We start from the raw sequence: 21,047 nt of genomic DNA, 5'->3' as shown, positions 1-21,047 counted from the left end.
TGTTTATGGTTCAAAAAAATAAAACACACAATGGAGGTCCCATGCTTACTTCTCCATAAAGAAAAGATTATTTTACTAATTGTTAAACTACTAGTGATTTGACCTTGGAACCAAGAAAATTCCAAAACGTCGACATTTCTTGATCATGCATGCACAGATTCAACCCGAAGCCACCCAGAGTGTAGATGTTGGTTTGTCAAGCATCAGACATAGCTATGCTTGCATCTTTTCAAGGCATCGACTGTTGTTGTCATTTCATTTGTTAAAGATTGGTTGCCGAGATATATTCTGATTGTCATGTTCGTTACCTAGTAGTTTACGTGGAGCATCTGTCCATCTGGTCGCTATGCGATATCCTCTGCCTCTATGCATTTGACCAGAAATTTTGAAACTTGACAGTAATTTACCTTCACAGAATTTAACTTGTGCTATTGCCATTCTTGTTTGTTGCTAATTTATCGGGGGAGGGGGGGGGCATTCGTCCATCTGGTTGTTGTGCTCTATGCATGGATAAACTTGGTAGGAACAGCTCGTTTGTTTCAAATAATTTAGCAGGACAATTATTGTGTTGTTGATGGTCTGCACTCTGCAGATGCAATAATGTTGACATGTGCGTGAGTGTTCCCATCTTTGAATGATTTGTATTTTCTCTGCCATTCGTAGTCATAACAAAAAGATGAGATAATATTATTCAACTATTGTTGTGTTCTTACTGCAATATTGGTTTTGTACAATGAGATATGTAATCATTTACATAATAGTAAAATACAACAGGTTTAGCAGTTGCATCATTGTGCTAGTGGATATATGACCAAGAATTTGTCTATGATATCATTCCAGTTAGCACACCATCCCTTAAACTACGTAACAGTTGAGGCATTCCATGCCGCCCATGCCCACTACACTGGAGCTCTTTTTACTGGCTCTTCCTGTCTTAGATTGAAGATCTTGTTGTCCATTCCAATGCGTGTGAGCTCTCGAATGTGAGAGAAAAAATCTAATGTTGTTCCCGTGATCCCATAATTCAAAGTGGCAAAAATGGTCAGGAAAAACTTTAAAAAATTGCACAACAGTGGTCTGATTCATTGTAATTAAAATGCCACAAAAAATTCAGCCCTAAACTCTATGTACTTGTACAAAAAAAAGACTTTATGTACTTGGGTGTACCAAACTCTGCCAAAGAAAGTAGCAAAGGAGAAAAATAGAAAATCTACTGTTCACCAGCATTTGTCTTCTTCGAAAGACATTTGTCATTTTTGCTTCCTAAACTAAACTATATTTGAGGTGAGGTTGAATTTTTGAATGATTCATATTTAATCATTAGATCAACCACCTAACGTAATTTTTTACATAATTTTTCATGGCCATTTTTGACTTGTTTTTGAATGTGTGATCAAAGCACCTTAAGGGCCAGGAGCACTATAGATGTGCTCTCAAATGCTTTTATATGTATGCATCTCTCTAGTTTTCTCTGCTAAGATAATTAACCATGCAAGCCAAAAGGCAAAGGAAGGAGTGCATAAGAACAATAGGAATGAGAGGCATCAGGAAAAAATAACACCAAATTTCCACCTTCACAGGAGGAAACCAGCGAGCTCATCTTTCCTCAGATATTCTCATTCCCACTGCTCTAATGCTCTCTTTTTCTTCCTTTTCCCGGCTTGCCATCAGGGTCTCTTCACTTGAATATGTGCATTGAGAGTGTTGTTTTTCATCACCGAATCAATGATGCTAGCGAAAGAAAGAGGAAGGAGAACCTAAGAACCGTAGGAATGGGAGGCATCAGGAACACATCGATGCAATCCTTCTCCTCCAATGCTAGAGGAGAAACCAGAGCATAGGCGTTCCTTCATGTTCCCTCTCCTACAGCTCTTAGGACCTCTCTTTCTTCCTCTTCCCTGCTCACAAATTCTCATGGCGAGAACTATTACCATGGAAGGCTGTAACCCTTCATGGCTGAAGAGTTTGATGTATAGACTTCTACTGTGAAGCATCTAATGCATGGTGCACTACAGGATGTTGGATTCTAATAGTGGACGACAGTGGGACCATGTGACCTATGTCAGTCAATGATTGCGGGCCCATGGCACCTACAATTTCAAGGAAAAGCACTTGAAGGAAGCCGATGGACCGGCCGTGGTGAATTGTTTTATTTGGATCCTTACATAGACAGAGCAGGAAATGTTAGCCCAAAGGTTGTCATTCCATTAGATATGTCTTTTGTTTTTCTGCTTCTTTAAAAGGGGGGATTGCGGGTTATATATGTAGCACAAGAACAAGATTTGCTCAAAAATTCAACAAAGGTATGAAAGGTTCAAACTTTGTATTACAGATAAAAAACAAAGAGCAAAAATAGTAAACTAAAGTTTGATGTATCACTCTGAATACAAAGTTTGAAACTAAAGTTTGAACCCAAACTGCATGCAGAGAGATTCAGCATGAAACCACAATGGTGCTAATGTGGTCTAGCCAAGCATTTGATCTTAGGTGCTTGCATCTATATACTGTTGAAGTCATCAACCATCATTTCATCTGGACTGATATTTCAAACCTATGCATAAATCATGCCGTTTCCATGCTTGTTTCTCGCTAATTTACATGGACCATGCATGAACTTGGTAGGAATAGCTCTTTATTTCAAATCAATCTGGCAATAATATTTGTGCTGTAGATGACCTGCAGATATTTGTTTGATCTCAAATCACTCTTTGCAATAATTCGTAGTCAGTGCATAAAGTTGGTGCCAAATACATGGCACATATACCCATATCGTAAAGTTTAATGATGTATTATTGTTGTGTTCTTACTCCAAGTTTGGTAGTGTATAATCTATTACAACAGGTTGAACAGTTGCATCATTGTGCTTGTGGAATTTGGAAATTGTGCATGGATCAAATAAAGACTTACAACAAAGAAGTCAACTAGCTAGCTAAGGCATCATCGTCTTAGCTTATGCATGGACTCAACATGACAAAGATTTGAATTGAACCCACTCTAGTTAACGAAGTCATTGTCTTAAACTATCTAGATCTAGACACGCTCTGTCTCCACGCTAACTGCTCTGAAGCTCTTTGTACTAACTTTTTCCCAACCCATCTCACCTTCAAGACCTTATTGTCCAAGGTATGTATCTATCTCTCTGTTGTTCTGCAAAGACAATCACAAAAGCCAAAAGAAAAAGGAAGGACCACATAAGAACAATAGGAATGAGAGGCATCAGGAAACACCGCAACAAGTTTCCAACTTCCTAGGAGGAAACCAGCGGTGAGCTAGTGTTTCCTTGATGTTCTCATTCCACTGCTCTTACGCACTCTTTTCTTCCTCTTCCTAGCAGGCTCGCTATCAGGGCCTTCTAATCTAAATATGTGCATTGGAATTTATAACCAAATCAATAACACGAGCAGAAGGAAGAGGAAGGAGCACCTAAGAACCACATGAATGGGAGGCATCAGGAATGCAAGAATGCAAATGTCCTCTAATGCTAGAGTAAAAATTAGAGCATTATCATTCCTTCATGTTCCCATTCCTACTGCTCTTAGGACCTCTCTTTCTTCCTCTTCCCTGCTCACACTCTCAAAGGCTCTAATTGTGGAACCATTCAGGAGTGCATATATATGGTGGCCTTCAATGTACCTTGCCCTGTGAACAAAGAAAGCACAAATAAATAAGCAGGTGCATTGTAGGATGTTGGATATGACAGTAGATGACTGTAGGGCCATGTAAACTATAGTAGTCTGAATGTGGGACCATGTGGCCTATGTTGGCAATGAAGAGCACATGGAAGAAGCCTTGATGGAGATTTTCTGGTCGTGCCATATCTGAAAGGCAGACATGACTAGCCGATTAACCTGAGCTGTGAACTCAAAAAAAGAGAGAGGAAAATAGGGAGAAATAGAAGCCTTCAAGTGGGCATCTATTCTGATGTGCAACCAATCCAATGCGTCAAAGTTTTATTTTTCCTCCAATTTACACATTTCGCAAGGAGCTATTCTGCTTACAGATTTTCAAAACTGGTTAAACTATAAAAACAGAACCAAAATCCTTGAGACTTGGAAAATCAAAACACATCGACATGTCCTGGTCATGCATGTATAGATTGAGCATGAAACATAGGCTAGACATGCCAAAGAATCAAACATTCCGATTAACAAAGCTACCATACAAAACTATGCGTGGATTGAGGCATACCAAAGAGAGAAAACATCAATCGAAAATGGTCAACTGAAAGCGCACATTTATCATCTGCGTAGTGTGCCACAAGGAAGAGGAATGAGCACCTAAGGACGATAGGAATGCGAGGCATCAGGAAGACTTAAAAAAAAAGGCCTTCCTCCATGTTCCCATTCCTACTGCTCTTAGGCCGTCTTTTATTCCTCTTCCACCTCACCTTCAAGCTCAAATTATGTAAATAAATCACGTTGTATTGCGAGCCAAAAGGAAGAGGAACGAGTGCTTAAGAACGATAGGAATGGGAGGCACCGGGAAACACCAAACCAAAGCTTCCACCTCCCATTTCTGGAGGAAACAAGAAGGGTAGGCTTTCCTCCATGTTCCCATTCCCACTGCTCTTGAGCCCTCTCTTTCATCCTCTTCCCGGCTCACTATACAGGATTACAGGTCCTGCAACCCTCCGAATATTTCTCAAGCGACAACACTAGATTGCTCAACAAAGTCCATTGGCTTTGAGGTGTATATATAGAACAGTAATGCTTTCTGCATTATGTCATTGACAGTGGGGCCCATGTTAACTTCAGGCCTGTCCTGTATAACTGTACTGTCAGTTCAAAACACATGCCTGAGGAGATATTCAATTTATCCATTTATAAAAGGTGACCAGTATAAAGCCCTGCAGTTACAGTGGAGAAAGAAATGGGTGTCAAGGAACAAAAGAGAAAATCGTAAAGTTCAATTGATACCTTATGCTGTTATGTAGCTCAATGTTAGGCAGGGTTCACGCATTGCGTATAGTAGTGCTATTCCAAAGTAATTAGAGAATATACGTTAACAAGGAACACAAGCTTGGCCAAACTATAGATAAAGCAAATAACAAGAAATGGACTATCATCAATGTTAAACAACATGTCGTGTAACGTTTCATAAGTTCTTTAGATATATCATGGAAAGGTTGTTGCTATGTTATTTTTGTAGAGTCTAGCCGTTTCATATAATGCATTTGCCCTAGTCCTTGGATCTGTGGCGCATTAGGAAGCATGTGGTCACTGTAATTAATTTTCTGTTGTCATTGCGGTTTCTTAGAAAAATACATGATACATATGCCATGTTTAGTTTGGGGTAAAAAAAATTCGCGAAAACTTTTTGCAGCTTTGACCACTAATTTAGAGTATTTAATAAAGTCTAATTACAAAACCACATGCAGGACCCCTGGTAAATTCGCGAGACCAATCTATTGAGGCCTTTGACCGCACGATTAGAGGATGATACTGTAGCATCACTGTAGCAAATCATAGATTAATTACCGCCATTAGATTCGTCGTGAAAAGTCACACTCATCCCTGAAAAAGTTTTGCAAATAGACTATATTTAGTACTCCATGCATATAAGATTTCCTTTTCGCGAAATTTTCACTGTAGCACATTTGATCACAACACCATACAATCTATCTATGAAACTGTGCAATGAAATTGTGCATCAAGAGTACCCGCAAAAAAAAATTGTGCATCAAGAGTGACTATTTCATTCTAGTGTCAAGCTGGTGTGGCGGTCTTGGTAATCATGTGATGAATCTATGCATTGAGACTGGCCTTAGAAGCACCTTAATTATATATCCATGTCATATAGGTAATCCCCAAAGGTCCAAACCATATGCAGCCTACGATGGAAAGCTATTGTAAACTCTTCATTGCTGCCATGTACCACACCCTGGTGACGACTCGAATTGTTTGCATCTCCTTTCTAGGGATAGCAAATGACCCTAGTTAGGTAGTAAGTATTAGGGACCATCCTATATAAAACCTCCCTCTCTCTTTTCTTTTAACCCATCACATATACTCCAAATCCAAGAAAGTAGCTGAACTGCAGTTAACAATCCTGGTATGACATGTTCATGAGGTGCAAGCTTTTGATGAGAAGGTTCTGGAACAATACCTGGTACATAAGTAGTTGTCATTGCAGCCTAAGCATTTACTAGGGAAAAAATAAAAAATTCTAAAAAAAACTTTGGGGGGGGGGATAAGAATCATATATGTTGCATGGCCTTCTTTTGATGAAAAGCATTTACTATTGTTAGCGATGTTTGCTGCAACGGTCATCCTTGTATGGGGTGTTCGGTTTAAATAAACAGTTAACTCATCTAGAGTCCATCAGGGTCATAGGAGTTTTGAGTACGATGAGAAAATTTCTTATTGCTCCATCCGTTTCTAATTATAAGTTGTTTTAACTTTTCTAGATATATAGCTTTTGCTATGCATCCTAGCTAGATGTACACAAATATCTAGATAGTAGCAAAAATTATGTACCTGAAAATGCTAAAACCATCTGTAATTTGAAAATATAATTTGGAACGAAGGAAATCGATCTATACTAGACTACTAATCTTGTGTTCGTGAGGGAGGTGACTCTAAACTAATCCATATCATTCCTCTCCAACAAAACAAAGTTGGTTGTGTTCAAAGTCAGTTAGGATGATCCCCACCATAGTCTACTCTACTACTCAAAGCACAAAGAGTAGGGCAAATGTCTGACCATCAAGGGCTCATCACGTTAATAAGCGGGGCCTTTCGTTGTACCGCGTTCCTTCGAGGTTGCAATTAAAAAACGCGTCCGTCCATGTGAGATTAGAAAACATTCGCCAGTGGTGGTTTTGGCCACCAAATAATAAGAGTCGAGCACAAGATCACGTACTTAAATCAGTAAAACAAGGAAGATTTTTTATTCCATAATCCAGCGACTACATTTGTACTGTTACTACTGTACATCGGAACAAGCTAAGCAGATCCCAAAGAGAACGAAAGGACGAAACATGTAGGACGTGACCGGAGGGCGTGGCAAGGCCGCCGCGAGGGTTCTCTTCTCCCGGCCGGTCACTTGGCCGACTTGCTGTGAGGAGGAGCAGGGGAAGCGCCGCCGCCGACCTACGCGTCGTCGACCTTGCCCTCCACCTGCTCCCTCATCTTCCGCGATCTCCTCCTTCCCTCTCTCGATCGCCTCCTCTGCTTCCTCCCTGCCCTGCACGTATGATCGCTCGACGTCACGGCTGGGCTCAATAAGCAGCGCCGGCGCCGGCGGCTAGATCAGGAGCGCGGTGGCGATGCGCGTTACCTCGACGGCCGTGTTCGTCGGCGAGCGCAAGCCGTGCACGGCGGCGCGGTTAGTCCCCTTAATTAGCCACGGTCAGGGGCGGATCTAGCGTGGGTGCTAGGGGGGCTCCAGCACCCCCTACATCCTTGCGCACCATGGAAAACTATAGGAGGTAGGAGGTAGAAAAAGAAGAGGATAAAAAAGAATAGGGAGGCTGAGGAAGAAAAAAGGAACTCAGCCCCCTCTTAATTTCTATCCTGGATCCGCCCTGGCCACGGTCCCCCAGCAGGACGACGCCGGCGAGGTGGCCGCGCACCGCTTCTGCCCGCCAACAACATCCTAGTCAGAGAAGGAGAGAAATGACCAGCTCCCCTCTTCTCTGCGTGGGCCGAGCGCACACCAGCACGTGCGGTGCGGTTGACGCTTGTGACGCGGCAGGGAGTTGGTCGATGGATGGATGGAGGAAGACGTGTGCGCCTGCATGGGGGCGCAGCGCAGTCGTGTGGCCACGTATACGCATGCCAGCCGCCGCGCTGTGTTAAAACAGCTCGTAATATATGTTTAATATCGGTTCAGCCACACGCATCCCAAGAACGGGTGTTTGGTCTAGTGGTATGATTCTCGCTTCGGGTGCGAGAGGTCGCGAGTTCGATTCTCGCAACACCCCAAATTTTTTAAGCCTTCTTTTTCACATGTATTTCTTTGACGGGAACTTTATTTGGTTTTTCTTTCTGATAGAAACTATACTGCTCGTTTATTCTTCGGCGGAACTCAGCACGCTCTAGCAAGAAACAACAACGCGTACTAAAATTTTCCTATTGAATTAATATTTTGATGATTTAATTTTTGGTTGAGGTTAAAGATGGACAGATCGCGGACGTCCATTGACGAAGGTGAGGCATAGCCGCATAGGCTTCCTCAAAGAAGGGAATCCCTCGAAGAAGTGTGTAAATTTATTAAAATCACCCAATGGCCAGGATTGATTCAGCCCGATCTAGAAATGGTTTCTAGGTCCAACTGACATGAGTTTTTTTTTTTTGAGCTCGCCAACTGACATGAGTTGGCCAGCCTAGAAACGCATTTCCAGTTTCTAGGTCCAACTGAAAAACATTTCTAACACGTTTACGTGGAGCCGGTCGACCCTAGAATCAGCTCGAGTATGGCAGATGCAGTGGCAACTCTGAGGTGTATGGCGGACCTCAGCCTCTCATGCCACGGAGCAAACCTAGGTGCTTGGAATGCCTAGTCACCGAGTCACCGTAGCTCGGCCGGCACCGCCCATGCGAGGAGTGCTCACATATCACTGGCTGGCGGTCACCCCAGCCGCGACCGCGAGCACGCAACGGCGCTGTGAAGGATGGAGGCAAGCAGCAACACAGCGCTTGTGCAGCCTATTTGACGAAATGTAGCGGACAGCAACAAGTGCCTCCAAACAAGTCCTCCCAGTACAACTTAAAGAATCATTCCTACCATTATCTATTATCATTCTTTAGAACCAAATGATATATTAAATGATGTCACACCATGCCACACCCAAACTCCTGGGGGCGACTATGTTCCATGAATCCTTGTATCAACCTGAAGCATGAACTCCGCAGTGCATTGGGTGATCTTGCTCACCATCTCCACATTAAGATGGATTAAATAAACTATTCAGTCCATCGAGCGCCTAACATCTTAGCCATAAAGCTATATCTGTCTGCAGCTTCATCAATCTGAAATTAAAGGCAGGATATTGCATAAATGATTGAGAGAAGGCTTGAAGCCAAAGCAATATTGAGAGAAACAGTTGCACAAACCAATTTTTGAGTTGGCCTGCCAGCTCCATGCCCTGACTTGCGGTCAATGCGACCAATTATTGGATTTGTTTGTGGGGAGTCCTCGGTACACAGAACATGCTGCAATGTCTATGAAAAGCAAAGGAAGCATAGTAAGGACATAAAAGCAAATAGGTTATAAAGAACTAAATAGCATCAAAAGGCAATTGTATCATGATACTTGGTACAAAATTTATGACCAATGCAACTGTTATAAAACTGATTCATAAACTACATAAGATTCATATAATCTTAAATTTTCATTGAAGAGTAAAATGTTGCTAACAAAAGAAAACTAACAAAAGGCATGGCCAGAAACTATGCTCCAAAAAGAGGAAGAATATCAGAAGCCTGGTCTGATGGGAGGCTGCTATTGGCATAGCAACAAGCCTGCTGCAGCCTAATGTGCACCCTACACACTTGCTGCCATGGGCTGTCTCCATTGATAGTAAAGGCAACAATTTGCCATATCTCCTTTACGAGGCAACAATTTGCCATATCTCCTTTATGAGAGATTGGCTTTACAAAAATATCTAATTTACCATTGAATCTAACTTCAAATAAATCTTATCTGTGGCTGTGTATTATATACACTATATCACCATCTACCCTGACATAGCATGGAAAAAGTTTAAGGGTAATTAGCTTGTCTCTAAGATTGATACACCATGCACCTGTGACAAGCTGGAAGAAAATAGTATATACTCCATTCCAAAATGTAGATCGTTCTAGTTTTGTCCTAAATCAAACTTATCTTACTTTGACCAAATTTATAGAAAAATGCACCAACATCTGCAACATCAAATCAGTTTTCTTAGATCCATCACGAAGTGTCTTCATAGTGCATTTATTTGGTGTTTTAGATGTTAATATATTTTTCGTATAAACTTGGTCAAAGTTAGAGAAGGTTGACTTAGGATAACACTAAATCGACCTACATTTTGGAACAGAGGAAGAACCAAATAAGCATAAAAGCACTCCTGCTTCCTACTATAATGAAAGGGCAGAGCACCTGCCATTTGTTCAAAAAAAAATCTGACAATACTGTAAAGATCAGTAAAAGATTTTCCAAAACAAAAAAGGGAATACTTTGCTGCATCACTAGCATATATAAGATAATTATTTCTTCAATTTACAGCTATCAATATATTGACCTTTTTCGTTTCAAATGAGAACTCAGAGAGACATAATACAAGAAATGAACTTACTGCTAATAACTTTAGTGAATGCAATGGCACAACACGATCGTCATGATCAGCTGTCAACAACATGGTTGCTGGATACTGGCATTGGCTACCAGAGCTTTGCTCCCAAGGTCTCCGCACATTATGAAGGGGAGAATATCTTGTGTGATAATCAGTGCAGCAAACAGAAAAAAAAAAAGGATCAGGATATTATGATACACTCAATAATTTAGTCCCTTGTTTTAATCTCAGGTTTTCTTTCTTGAATTGAAGTCTCATTTTCAATGCTGCAAGGAGGGCGTTTACAGGTTTATAATTAACTTATCCAACATCGAATCGAGCATTCACCAGGTAAGGCACGCAATGCAACCTAAATTTTCTAGTATCCCTTAATTAGTAACCCCTGATAGCCATAGAAATGTAAATTTGAAAAAAAAATCAATAGTGGCTTGATGATTTTCTGAGCAGCCCAATAATCAGTCCAATGTCGGTAGAGAAGTAATGCAGCAACTCAGATAGTATACAATGATGTTGGAAATAACAGAAAGTCAGAACAGCCATACTTGATGAGCCATTGGAACTCTTCTTCCTTATCTGAACAACCATAGTCTGTAGTCCAGGCATGACCTATACAAAACAAGAAGCACTAACTGTTATACAGGTAAAGGGATGTAGATAATCAGCAGAAATGCAGAATAACTGAAAACAAGGAAAATTGAAATGGTCTGAGTTTGCATTCCCCGATATTCATTTTGGAGCAACCATCAAGAAATCTGTGAAAGGTCAAAACTCAAAAGACCCCCCCTGCCTGCCATCGCTTCTTAGCATCAGATGGATCATGTCTGTCACTTCTTAGCAGCACATGGATCCTGTTGAATATGCTGGAGTCTGAAGGGAAGAAAACACCAATGATGCAGAGCAGAAACTGGTGGTTCAAAAGATGGTGGAGACTACATAATGGGCAGTGTGCAATAGGGCACTGGCGAATTCCTCCAACCAACACAGGATCCAAAGCTAAACTAAAGAATAACATAGGGAGAGAGAGAATCTTGAGATGTGTGGAACGTGAGGTTAGAGAAACAAGAAAGGTAAAGATGGGAGCAAGAGTTGATGGCTAACACTACAGCAGCAGCAGTGAACATGACTTCCCCCATGGACATCAGCATGCATCACTGCGAGCCAAAGTTAGACACTATCTTGCTGGTTGCCATAGCGGCACGATGCTGGTGCTCATTGCTCTATAGTGGTTGAAGACTAATGGAAGTGAGAACTCCAGATCAGTGCATGTGGGGGGTGGAGGTTGGGGGTTGCAGGATTTTTGGAGTGGTTATATACTTATACGACTTTATTTAAACATACCAATTGTGAACTTGTGAAAGCGGAGCATGTCCATAACACCAACGTGAGCAAGAGCACACCCAAAGAGATCAGGCCGCTGCAACACAGGATGTGAGTTGAACTTATGTATTGCAATATGATTGGACCAACAAAAAATTGGGTAAAATGAGAGTTTACCATATTACCTGATTAATGGAAGCAGCAATCAGAAGACCACCATTGCTTCCACCTTCAATACATAGTCGGCTGGAACTGGTGTAACCATTAGAAATGAGGAATTCAGCACAAGCAGCAAAGTCATCAAAACAATTTTGTTTCATTGCAAGTGCTCCAGCTTTGTGCCACTCCTCCCCATATTCTCCACCGCCACGAATGTTTGCTACACAGACAACAAAACCCATGTTCTTGCATAGCACAAGACGACCAACGCTGAATGAAGGAGTTAAGCTTATGTTGAATCCTCCATAACCATATAGCAAAGTTGGATGCGATCCATCGAGATTGATATCTTTCTTAGACATTATGAACATGGGAATTCTGGCTCCATCCTTACTAGGGACAAAAACCTGAGTAGTTGGTAAAAACAATAATGTGGTTAATAAAAAAAATCATACAGAAAAAAATTATTCAGATCAGCGAAAAGAAGAGCACATTAACTTAAGAGCAAAAACTACTCATATGAAAATACAAGTTCTTAATATCAAGAACCATAGTTAAAAAAAATTCAAAGGCTGGATGTTACAGATATTATCATAGTAGAACGCAGAACAAATTTGTACAGGTAAGATAGATTACCTGCTTAACCTGAAAACTTGTGCGATCAAATCCAGGGACTGAAATTTCTCGAAACATCTTCATTTCAGGGATTGCAGGTGCTAAATTACACCTGTAAATAATACCTGGAGAAAGAAAGCTCGTGAAGCCAATAAATACTTCCTTATCTTCCCGTCTGCAGGAGATCTCTGAAACAGAACCAATCTCTAGAGGCAACTGATGAATTAGATTTCCAGTTCTAAGATCTCTTAACTGCAGAATATGCTTAACATCTGACATATAACACACCAACAATTGGTTATTGTTAACAGCGTCAGCTGACTCAAGCACATCTTTTTCATGCTCAGGAAGAACATCAGTCCACAGTTCTGGGTTCTTGATATTTACCCTCACCAGCTTATTCCTAGGGGCGCTTTTATTGGTCAAAAATGTAAATTCATCGCCATCATTGGCCACAACTTGATATTGAGCATCAAAATTGTCAATAAGCTTGACAAATGGAAGCATTTCCTGTCTCTTTCTGAAGCCCTTTATTCCTTGAGGAAGAGAAGAAATTTCGCAATAGTATAACTTATTGACAGGGTCGCAACCTTCATAGACGGTCAATATGATGTACTGCCAAAAACATGATGTTCAGAATTTTTTTAATGCATCAGAAGAGACTTTGGGAAGGTTCAATCCTTAAAGATGAAGACATCAGTTTATAGCTTCCTCTATTATCCAAAATATTAGTAAACAATTTAATTTTATTTATTAGAACATCCCTGTACAAATGACATGAGCGAGTAGCAATAGCAACAGCAGGTTACCTTCCCATCTTCAGTGACTGAGGCACCAAAGGAGTACTTAGGGTGTTCAGGATCTTTCCAGCACAGTATGTCCTCTGACTGATTGGTTCCCAAAACATGGTAATAGATCTGATGATTAAGGTTGATGTTTGTCTCAGTTCCAGCATCCAGTTCCCCTCCTCTATAGAAATAAATGAGGGAAAAAGACAAGTGATTATTCTGCTCAAGTGCTTCAGAGCAAACAGATTAGACCAATTCAACAAAAACACTTAAAAGAGATGATGATAGATCATGGAGACATTAACCACAGATGAGCTTATTTCTTAGCTAATTTTAACATTCATGTTTGTGAAATTATAATATTATATTAATTTGTTATTTGTCGTCTTTGACTTTGCTTGACTATTCCCAAGGTGATAAATTAGACAAAAGAGATTAATGGGAGCAAGACTTAGCCACACAGAATTACTGTTGTTTATGTACTGCTGGCACATGGGCCAAAAGGTGAAACAAGCTGGCAGCTGACCACATCAAGAGGTGTTAAATTCCCAAAAGAATTGAGACAGGAGAAATCAAGCAATCCATGCAAAACAGTATATCAAAATGAACTGGAGTTCTTTTTTACAACCAATCTGAGAACAAAATGTAAGCCCATCTGATGCATATCATAGCCAGAAATTCACATGGGAGTTGCGACAGAACCAGAAATCACCCATGCCAAGTATGTGTCCAAGTAACAGGCAGTATGAGTTTTGCATTCAAACAGGCCCTGAGTTGGTAAGGTATACTAAACCAAAAGATAAAAAAGTAACTGAGAACTCTCTTCCAAGAATACTATGCGCTTTCCTTTGGTGATTGCAGAAGCAGGTATTTCACATCAATGCGAGGCAAACATCACAAATAACAGAGAAGAGTGGATGGAGGTGTATAAATTAGATGCAAGCACTTGTATTGACTTGAGGTTGTCTTTTATCGATCTTTTCCATATTGTTACAACAATAACAAGCCTTTTGGTGCCAAGAAATTTGGGTTTTATGTTTATCACATTGCATTAGCTATCTACCAGAAAAATCCATAACAATATGTAGGACTACATCGATGCTGGAAAAGGCAGTTGCTAAGTTAAAAATATAGGGAAAATCAGTATGGTCTACCTAGGTGCTGGATACCGGCTATAGAAAAACCCTTTCCCATCATGAGTCCAACTGATAGAAGAGAACTTTACCTGCATCATGAAGAGCCAAGACTTGGTTAAAAAACCAACAAATAAGCACTAATGCACTGCTATTTGCACAAAGGAAAAACTAAGCCTCAAACAGTCAAGTGACGATTGCCTACCCAAGACAGTTTGTCAGGCATAGGTTGCTGGTTAGTAACATTCATCACATGAATAGAGACCCAATCACTACCACTTTCACTTAACCCGTAAGCAATGTAGTCTCCATCCTCACTAATTGAATATGTTGAAAGAGCAACTGTCCCATCCTTGCTTAGAGTATTTGGATCCAAAAGAACCTCTGCCTTTCCATCCAATTCATCCTGCAATGTCAACATAGAACATGGCACATTTAAACTCCAATAATATCACCATTACACATTATTAGCATACTAAAGAAGAACAATTTGCAGTACACTGAACAATATTAACACCCCATATACTCAGATAAGCTTAAAATGAGTTTTCAATGCTGCATTGCTGCCAAGGTCCAAGTCCTTGTCTCCTTGGCCTACAGCCCGCCAGTCATGTTCACTTGTCCAGTAAAATTCAATTCAGTCCTAGACCTTGGCATCAAAGCAATCATTATCAAGCATTCCACCATGTCAAGTAATAATAATGCAACCCTGCCAGGTGGACCTTATCTGTAATAAGGTGTGGCAATCCGCCATGGTAAGGAGCCCATTGATCTGTCTGTACTTCTTTGTTTCATCTTTATAGGAAAGATGCACAAGGATTGCGACCACATGACAAAAGCCATCACTGGAAGGGTCAATGAGTTTGGCATATTTCCCTATTTATTTTTATTCTCATGGTATTGGCAGAGCGCTGGCAGCTGCAGGTGGCGTTGGGTGCCCAGTGGGCTGGCACTAGCGCAGGGGAGCTCAAAAATGGAGAGTTTAGTGCAGTGCAAGTGGCGGTTGTGGGTCCGGTGATGGCTGGGAGGTGGCGGCAAAGACGCAAGAGAGTAAACCGAGGTGAAACTGAGAAAGGAAGACGACAAAAAGTAAGGCTACGTTGTTGATTATTGGACGGCTAATGGGCAAACAAGATTGATCGCCCAAAAAATATCATGCACTTGATTATTAGCATCTTCTCAATTGTTTGTCCGTAGCAACGTACGTGAATTTAACTAGTACAGTGTAAAGGAAAAGCAGGTACCAAACAGTTAATTTCTCCCACCATAAGATCATCACAATAGGTCAATGCCAAAGAGACGTTAAGACAAGTGGGGCGAATTTTTCTTATGTGATCCAAGCAAATAGCATGGAACAAATTGTTTTCCCTTATTCCAACCTTACTTATATGAGATCTCTACTTATATCCCCTATAGTTCTAAACATCAGATCTACCGTCAGCGTCAGGTGCTTTCACTTCCAGCTAAGGAAAGTTCGTGGCATACCTGCATGTAGAGTACGCTCTGGGCCTGGAGGCCGGAATTGTGGAAGTGGAAGTACTTGTTCCCGCGGCGGAACGGCGCGGCGTAGCGCGGGTGGTCGAACAGCCGCGTTACCTCGCGGCGCAGGTTCTCCCTGTCGGGGCACCCGGCGAGCACCGTCTCAGCCAGTTCCGCCTGTTTCGCCACGAAATCCTTCGTCTCCTCCGAGTCCGGGTCCTCCAGCCTGCGTCAGCGCAAGGCATAACCACAAGCGAGCGAAACTTGACTATTCAGAAGACGTGCGCGGTTGCTTACCAGCGATAGGGATCGGGAACCTGAACACCGTGGTAGTCGTCGACGACGGAATCGTCGCGGCGGGCCGGCGGGTACGCGAGGCGGGCGGCGTCGCCAGCTACAGAGCCCATGGCGGCGCGCGGGAGGAGCGGGAGGGGGCGGGGGCGAGACGGCCGCGGGAGGAAGAAGGGTTTGAGAGGACGGCGTGAAAGGAGAAGCCGGAGGGGAACGGATTTATGCACAAGAAGCATGGCCGGCGGGGAGTCACGGGTAGGTGGGACTGACCCTGGGCTGACGCATCTTTTCTACGCGAGGTTGGGGCACCCTTTTCTTATCCCTCTTTTTTGGAAAAAGTCTACGTAACCCTTCAGGTTTGATGTCTGAACACTTAACTCCCTAAACTCAAAAACCGGGTATTTTACCCCCCCAAACTTTGTAAAACCGGACAAATCATCCCCTGGTGTGGTTTTGTGGGCGGTTTTGCTACCGTGGCGCACATGTCGACGCCACATCATAGAACACGTTGCATGGTCCCACCTGTCATGTCTCTCCCACTCTCTGCTCTCTCCCAAGCGGCAGATCCCCCGCGCGCACCCGGCGGCGGCGCTCCCGCTCCCCCGAGCGCATCCGGCAGTGGCGCTCCCGCGGAGGCGTGCGGCTCTACGCTAGCTCCACTTGGAGGCGTAGCGGAGGAGGAAGCGGGCCTGGGCGAGGCGGTGGTGAGCGAGGGTGAGAGGCGCACGGCGCGATCGAGTGCGGCGGCGTAGTCGAAGCACGGGGGGGAGGGAGGACCAGGCGGGTGGCGATGCGGGAGACGAGGTCGGCGAGGGTGGGCGCGGAGCAGAAGGCGGCCTCGACGAGGGAGAGCGGGACGCGGTGGGAGTGCTCGACGAGCAGGGAGCAGGCGGCGGCGAGGGTGGGGAGGAAGGCGGAGCCAGGGGTGGCGAGCTCGCCGTCGGTGGCATACTTGGCCATGCGGAGCGCCTCCTCGGCGTGGGTGGTCGAGAGGCCGGCCGAGTCGTTGAAGGTGGCCTGGTGGATGAACTCCGCGGCGCCGCCATCGTGGACTAGCTCCACGGCGACCTCCTCCGCGCCGCCGGCCACGTGAGAGCTCCACGGCGGCGGGGAGCCGAGGACCCCGTGCGCGAGCCATCGTGGCCTCCTCCTCGGCGCCGCCGGCAATGGCGGCAACGACCTCCACCACACCGCCATGCCCTCCTCCTCTGCGCTGCTAGCCCGTGCAGCCCCCTCCACCGCCATGCCAGTCACACAGGAGCAGGGCGAGCCGCTCCGCCCCGGCCGGGCGTGTAGGAGCCACTCCGCCACCGCTGCGGCTGGGCAAGCGCGCGTAGGAGCCGCTCTGCAGCCGCCGCCGCCGCCGCCGGGCGCGCGCGGGCGAGCGCTCGCGGGAGCCGCTCCGCCGCCGCCGTGGTCGGGCACGGGGGAGCAGGGCGAGCCGCTCCGCCGCCACCGCGGTCGGGCGAGCGCACGCGGGCAGTGGGCGCGCAGGTGGCGCCGGGGAGCGGGCGCCCAGGCAAGCGGCGCCGACGGCGAGCGAGTGGGCGGGCGGCGGTGGGCAAGACTGCAGGAGTTGGGGCAGGGTGTGAGAGAGGAGAGAGAGTGGAGAGAGTAAACGCACACGCGGCACTGACAAGTGGGCCCTAGAAGCGCCACGTCAGCAAAACCGCCCACAAAACCACCCCAGGGGGTGATTTGTCCGGTTTTGCAAAGTTTGGGGGGTAAAATACCCGGTTTTTGAGTTCAGGGGGTTAAGTGTCCAGACATCAAACCTGAGGGGGTTACGTAGACTTTTTCCCCTCTTTTTCTATTTCCGGCAGTCTTTTCTGAAAGATTTTGAAATTTTCAAGACATAGGGTCTCCTAGCACATGTGTCTAAGATCAACATCTAGACTCTTTCATCGTTCTCCGATTCTCCAATTGCCTCGACGATGGGATTCATGTACGCTCGCTTGGTCGGTTCAGCAGGCGTGCAAGAGCACTAAGAGGAGGCTGCTTGGTTGCCCACTGCAGCTTGCCACGCTGCACTTCTATGGCGCTGATTCCCACCGCCACACCTGTCTAACCACTGTAGCTTGGCGAGGTCTGGCTACAATCCAAACATCCCCTAAGTTTCATGTCATGGCCACATCACAACATACTCGAGCATTGATGTTGTTTCTGATGATACTAAGGTTATCCATCTAAATATTCCAACGACAATTCCTTCCAATGTATGTCATTCTTCATATATCCTTATTGTAATTTTGGCGGGGGATTTTTTAAATCATCAGATGACCCTCCTTATGTTGATGCAGCTACATAAAAAAAATCATTGTTTGCTTGGAATTATTATTTTTTGAATCGGCAAGTTGTATCTCTTGAGCACGAGAACCAGCTCTCTTGCTCTCTTTTTCTAGGTCGTACCGAAGAACCAGAAGAAGGTATCATTACATAAAATTAGAAATTTCATATGTTAGCATTTAATTGATACTTTATTATTTTTTCTTTATACATCCAATTTCTAATTTATTAGCATGCCTCTCTGCAATGAACAAATTTAAGGTGTCACCTAAATTCCATTTATTTTGTCATTGACTTTCTTTCTATGTTCAACATTGTACTAAAAATATCCATCTTTCACTTCTTGACATGTATGCATAGTTCTCTTTATATGTGTGTACTCACTCAACAATTGTTCTAGCATTTTTTTATATGATCCAAATATTCCCGCAGCAACGCGCGGAGAATTCACCTAGTAATCACTATCTTGCACGTCTATCACGGTAATGGTTTTTTTGTTTATTCGTCTAGGTTCAACCATATCGAGAAGCAAATTTAATTACACATCCTGAGGAGTCGTACCAAATTAAGGATCAACACAAATCCCAATTTAAGCTTGTGCACTTTCGGAACACCATCACGATTTACATGGTTGGTAATTGTAATTGAAAATAGTAAATAAAGGGCACGGAAGCATTTTGTATTTAGTTCTAGGACAAGATGATCTGATCTGTCTATTTGATACAAGGGGTAGAATTTGGATCATTCTAGTTTGATTCATTCCTCAAACTTGATTTTATGCACAATTTTATAGAATACTTAGAATCAGGACAGATGGAGTATGCATATATGCATCTATGCATATTAATGCCCTATAGTAAGCACGATGCCTTGTGTTTTGGCATCTTAATGTGCCATGTAGGATCCAATATGGGGGAGAAATACACAATGGCAAAGACTATGGTATTGTGTTGTTGATATATAACATCATGACCTATAGTGCCATGTGATATTAATACGACGCTAAAACTGTTGGCGTGGCACTATGAGGTTGTTTGGATCCAGAGACTAAACTTTAGACCATGTCACGTCAAAGAAATTCTTAGTATTTAGAAGTATTAAATGAACTCTAATTATAAAACTCGTATGGCTAAACTGCGAGGAATCGTATGGCTAAACTGCGAGACAAATCTAATGAGATATACTAATCCATAATTAGATGATGGTTACTGTAGCATCACTGTAGCAAATCATGAGTTGATTAGGCTTATTAGATTTGTCTCGCAAATTAGCACACATCTGTTAAAAAAAGTTCTATAAACATATTTTATTTGATTTTATTTAATATTCCTAAATAGTAAGATTTCTTTTGACATGACAGGGGCTAAAAAAGACGTGGGAAACAAACAACCCCTATAGAGCATATCCGCGTCCACTCCGAGCCCCTACCTTACCCTAGTTAAATTTGAACTAAGCATATGAAAATGAGCAAATTGTCCTCCTCCCACCCCACTCGTTCCCTCTCCAAATCTAGGTTGTACGGTTGGGGTTTTCAGTGGAATCAACATATTAAGGTATTCTGCCCTCAATATCTTCTTTTGTAATAAGTAGATTTGTTTGATTTGGTTAGCATTAGGAGAAACCCTAGGTAGTAGTTGAGCCCCAGATGGTTTGTTTTCATTGGTTTCTTCAAAGTTGTTGCACGGACCATATATTTATATCTATTTCTAACATAAAGTTTTCATCTAATTTTTTATTTTGGTCCGCCAAAATTTTTGACTAGGATAATGCCCGTGCATTGCTGTGGATAATGTAAATTTTACATATACCTACATGAGACCACTAATTTCTGATGGAAACTCCATATACAACCCGTGCCGTGACTATGCGAGGATTGATTTGTCGGGTTCTGACTAGGATTCCAATTGATTTATACAGATTCCGATTAGGATTCGGCTTGACGGATTGTGGAATCATTGCTTGCTTTAGAAATAGTAGAATAGAAATTTGGTCTTTTATCATTGATAGGTGGATTTTAGTCCATTCCGTCTGCGAGTCGAACTAGCCCTTCGTCCAATGCAGATCTAACTGTACGTATTATAAAGAATGTGGTATTTGGTAAACAAATAATTTGGACTTGTTATATTTTTGGAAACTTTTTATTGTACTATTACTATATAAATCTTTCAAGTAAAGTAATTGTTGTCCACCAAATATTTTGAAGACGTAGCATATGATCCGTTCATCTTCACTAGTATCTATCTATACTATTTATAAAGCAATTACACGGTCTGTCAATCGGAGTCCTAAATGTAATCGAGATAAATCAATCAGAACCCGAACAAATCAATCCGGATTCTGATTGAAAACTGAACAATTAATATCTCGCGCAGTTACAATATTGGTTGTACATTGAGTTTCCATTAAAAAATTAGTGGTGTCATTTAGGTATCGATAAAATTTACATTACCATAACAACGGTGCAGGCTATAATAGTTATTTTAAAAACTGTTTTTTTTCAAAGGTATGAAATGACCGAGTTTGAACGTAGCACTATGATGATAATTTTCTCAAACTTAGTATATTTTGTTTTTTTTTTGAGTGGCAAAATCGAAGTCTCTTTGCAAGAGGCTAAAAACTTTCCCCTTTACCTGATACTCTCTAAAGAGAGGCGAATAGGCGATTTCCTTGGTCCATCGCCCATTTCGCTGGCTCCCCGCC

General features: G+C 42.8%; 1 protein-coding gene and 1 non-coding gene across 4 annotated transcripts; one reads left to right on the top strand and one right to left on the bottom strand.

Moving 5' to 3' along the window:
* The first annotated feature begins 7,852 nt into the window (after positions 1 to 7,852).
* TRNAP-CGG lies at positions 7,853 to 7,924 on the top strand. The gene has a single exon. It is a non-coding gene; the product is annotated as a tRNA-Pro (tRNA).
* Positions 7,925 to 8,621: 697 nt separating this feature from the next.
* Positions 8,622 to 16,322, bottom strand: LOC120670441 (prolyl endopeptidase-like). 3 transcript variants are annotated; one of them, XM_039950539.1, is made up of 13 exons: positions 16,068 to 16,322; positions 15,777 to 15,996; positions 14,497 to 14,697; positions 14,313 to 14,383; positions 13,978 to 13,980; positions 13,180 to 13,339; positions 12,392 to 12,985; positions 11,782 to 12,162; positions 11,618 to 11,693; positions 10,822 to 10,885; positions 10,283 to 10,418; positions 9,057 to 9,164; positions 8,622 to 8,972 (listed from the first exon to the last, which is right to left on the bottom strand). In XM_039950539.1, the coding sequence occupies exons 1-13, from the start codon at positions 16,295 to 16,297 to the stop codon at positions 8,907 to 8,909; spliced, it is 2,310 nt and encodes a 769-aa protein (XP_039806473.1). In that variant the 5' UTR covers positions 16,298 to 16,322; the 3' UTR covers positions 8,622 to 8,906. The 3 variants fall into 3 exon arrangements, with proteins under 3 accessions (XP_039806473.1, XP_039806481.1, XP_039806488.1); XM_039950547.1 differs by lacking the exon at positions 13,978 to 13,980 and having other exon boundaries at positions 8,652 to 8,972; XM_039950554.1 differs by lacking the exons at positions 8,622 to 8,972; positions 9,057 to 9,164; positions 10,283 to 10,418; positions 10,822 to 10,885 and adding an exon at positions 10,920 to 11,146.
* Between the last annotated feature and the right edge of the window lie 4,725 nt (positions 16,323 to 21,047).

The sequence above is a fragment of the Panicum virgatum genome, chromosome 2K (assembly GCF_016808335.1).
Source record: "Panicum virgatum strain AP13 chromosome 2K, P.virgatum_v5, whole genome shotgun sequence".
In the NCBI taxonomy this organism is placed as follows: domain Eukaryota; kingdom Viridiplantae; phylum Streptophyta; class Magnoliopsida; order Poales; family Poaceae; genus Panicum; species Panicum virgatum.
This window is presented reverse-complemented; position numbering and strand designations above follow the sequence as displayed.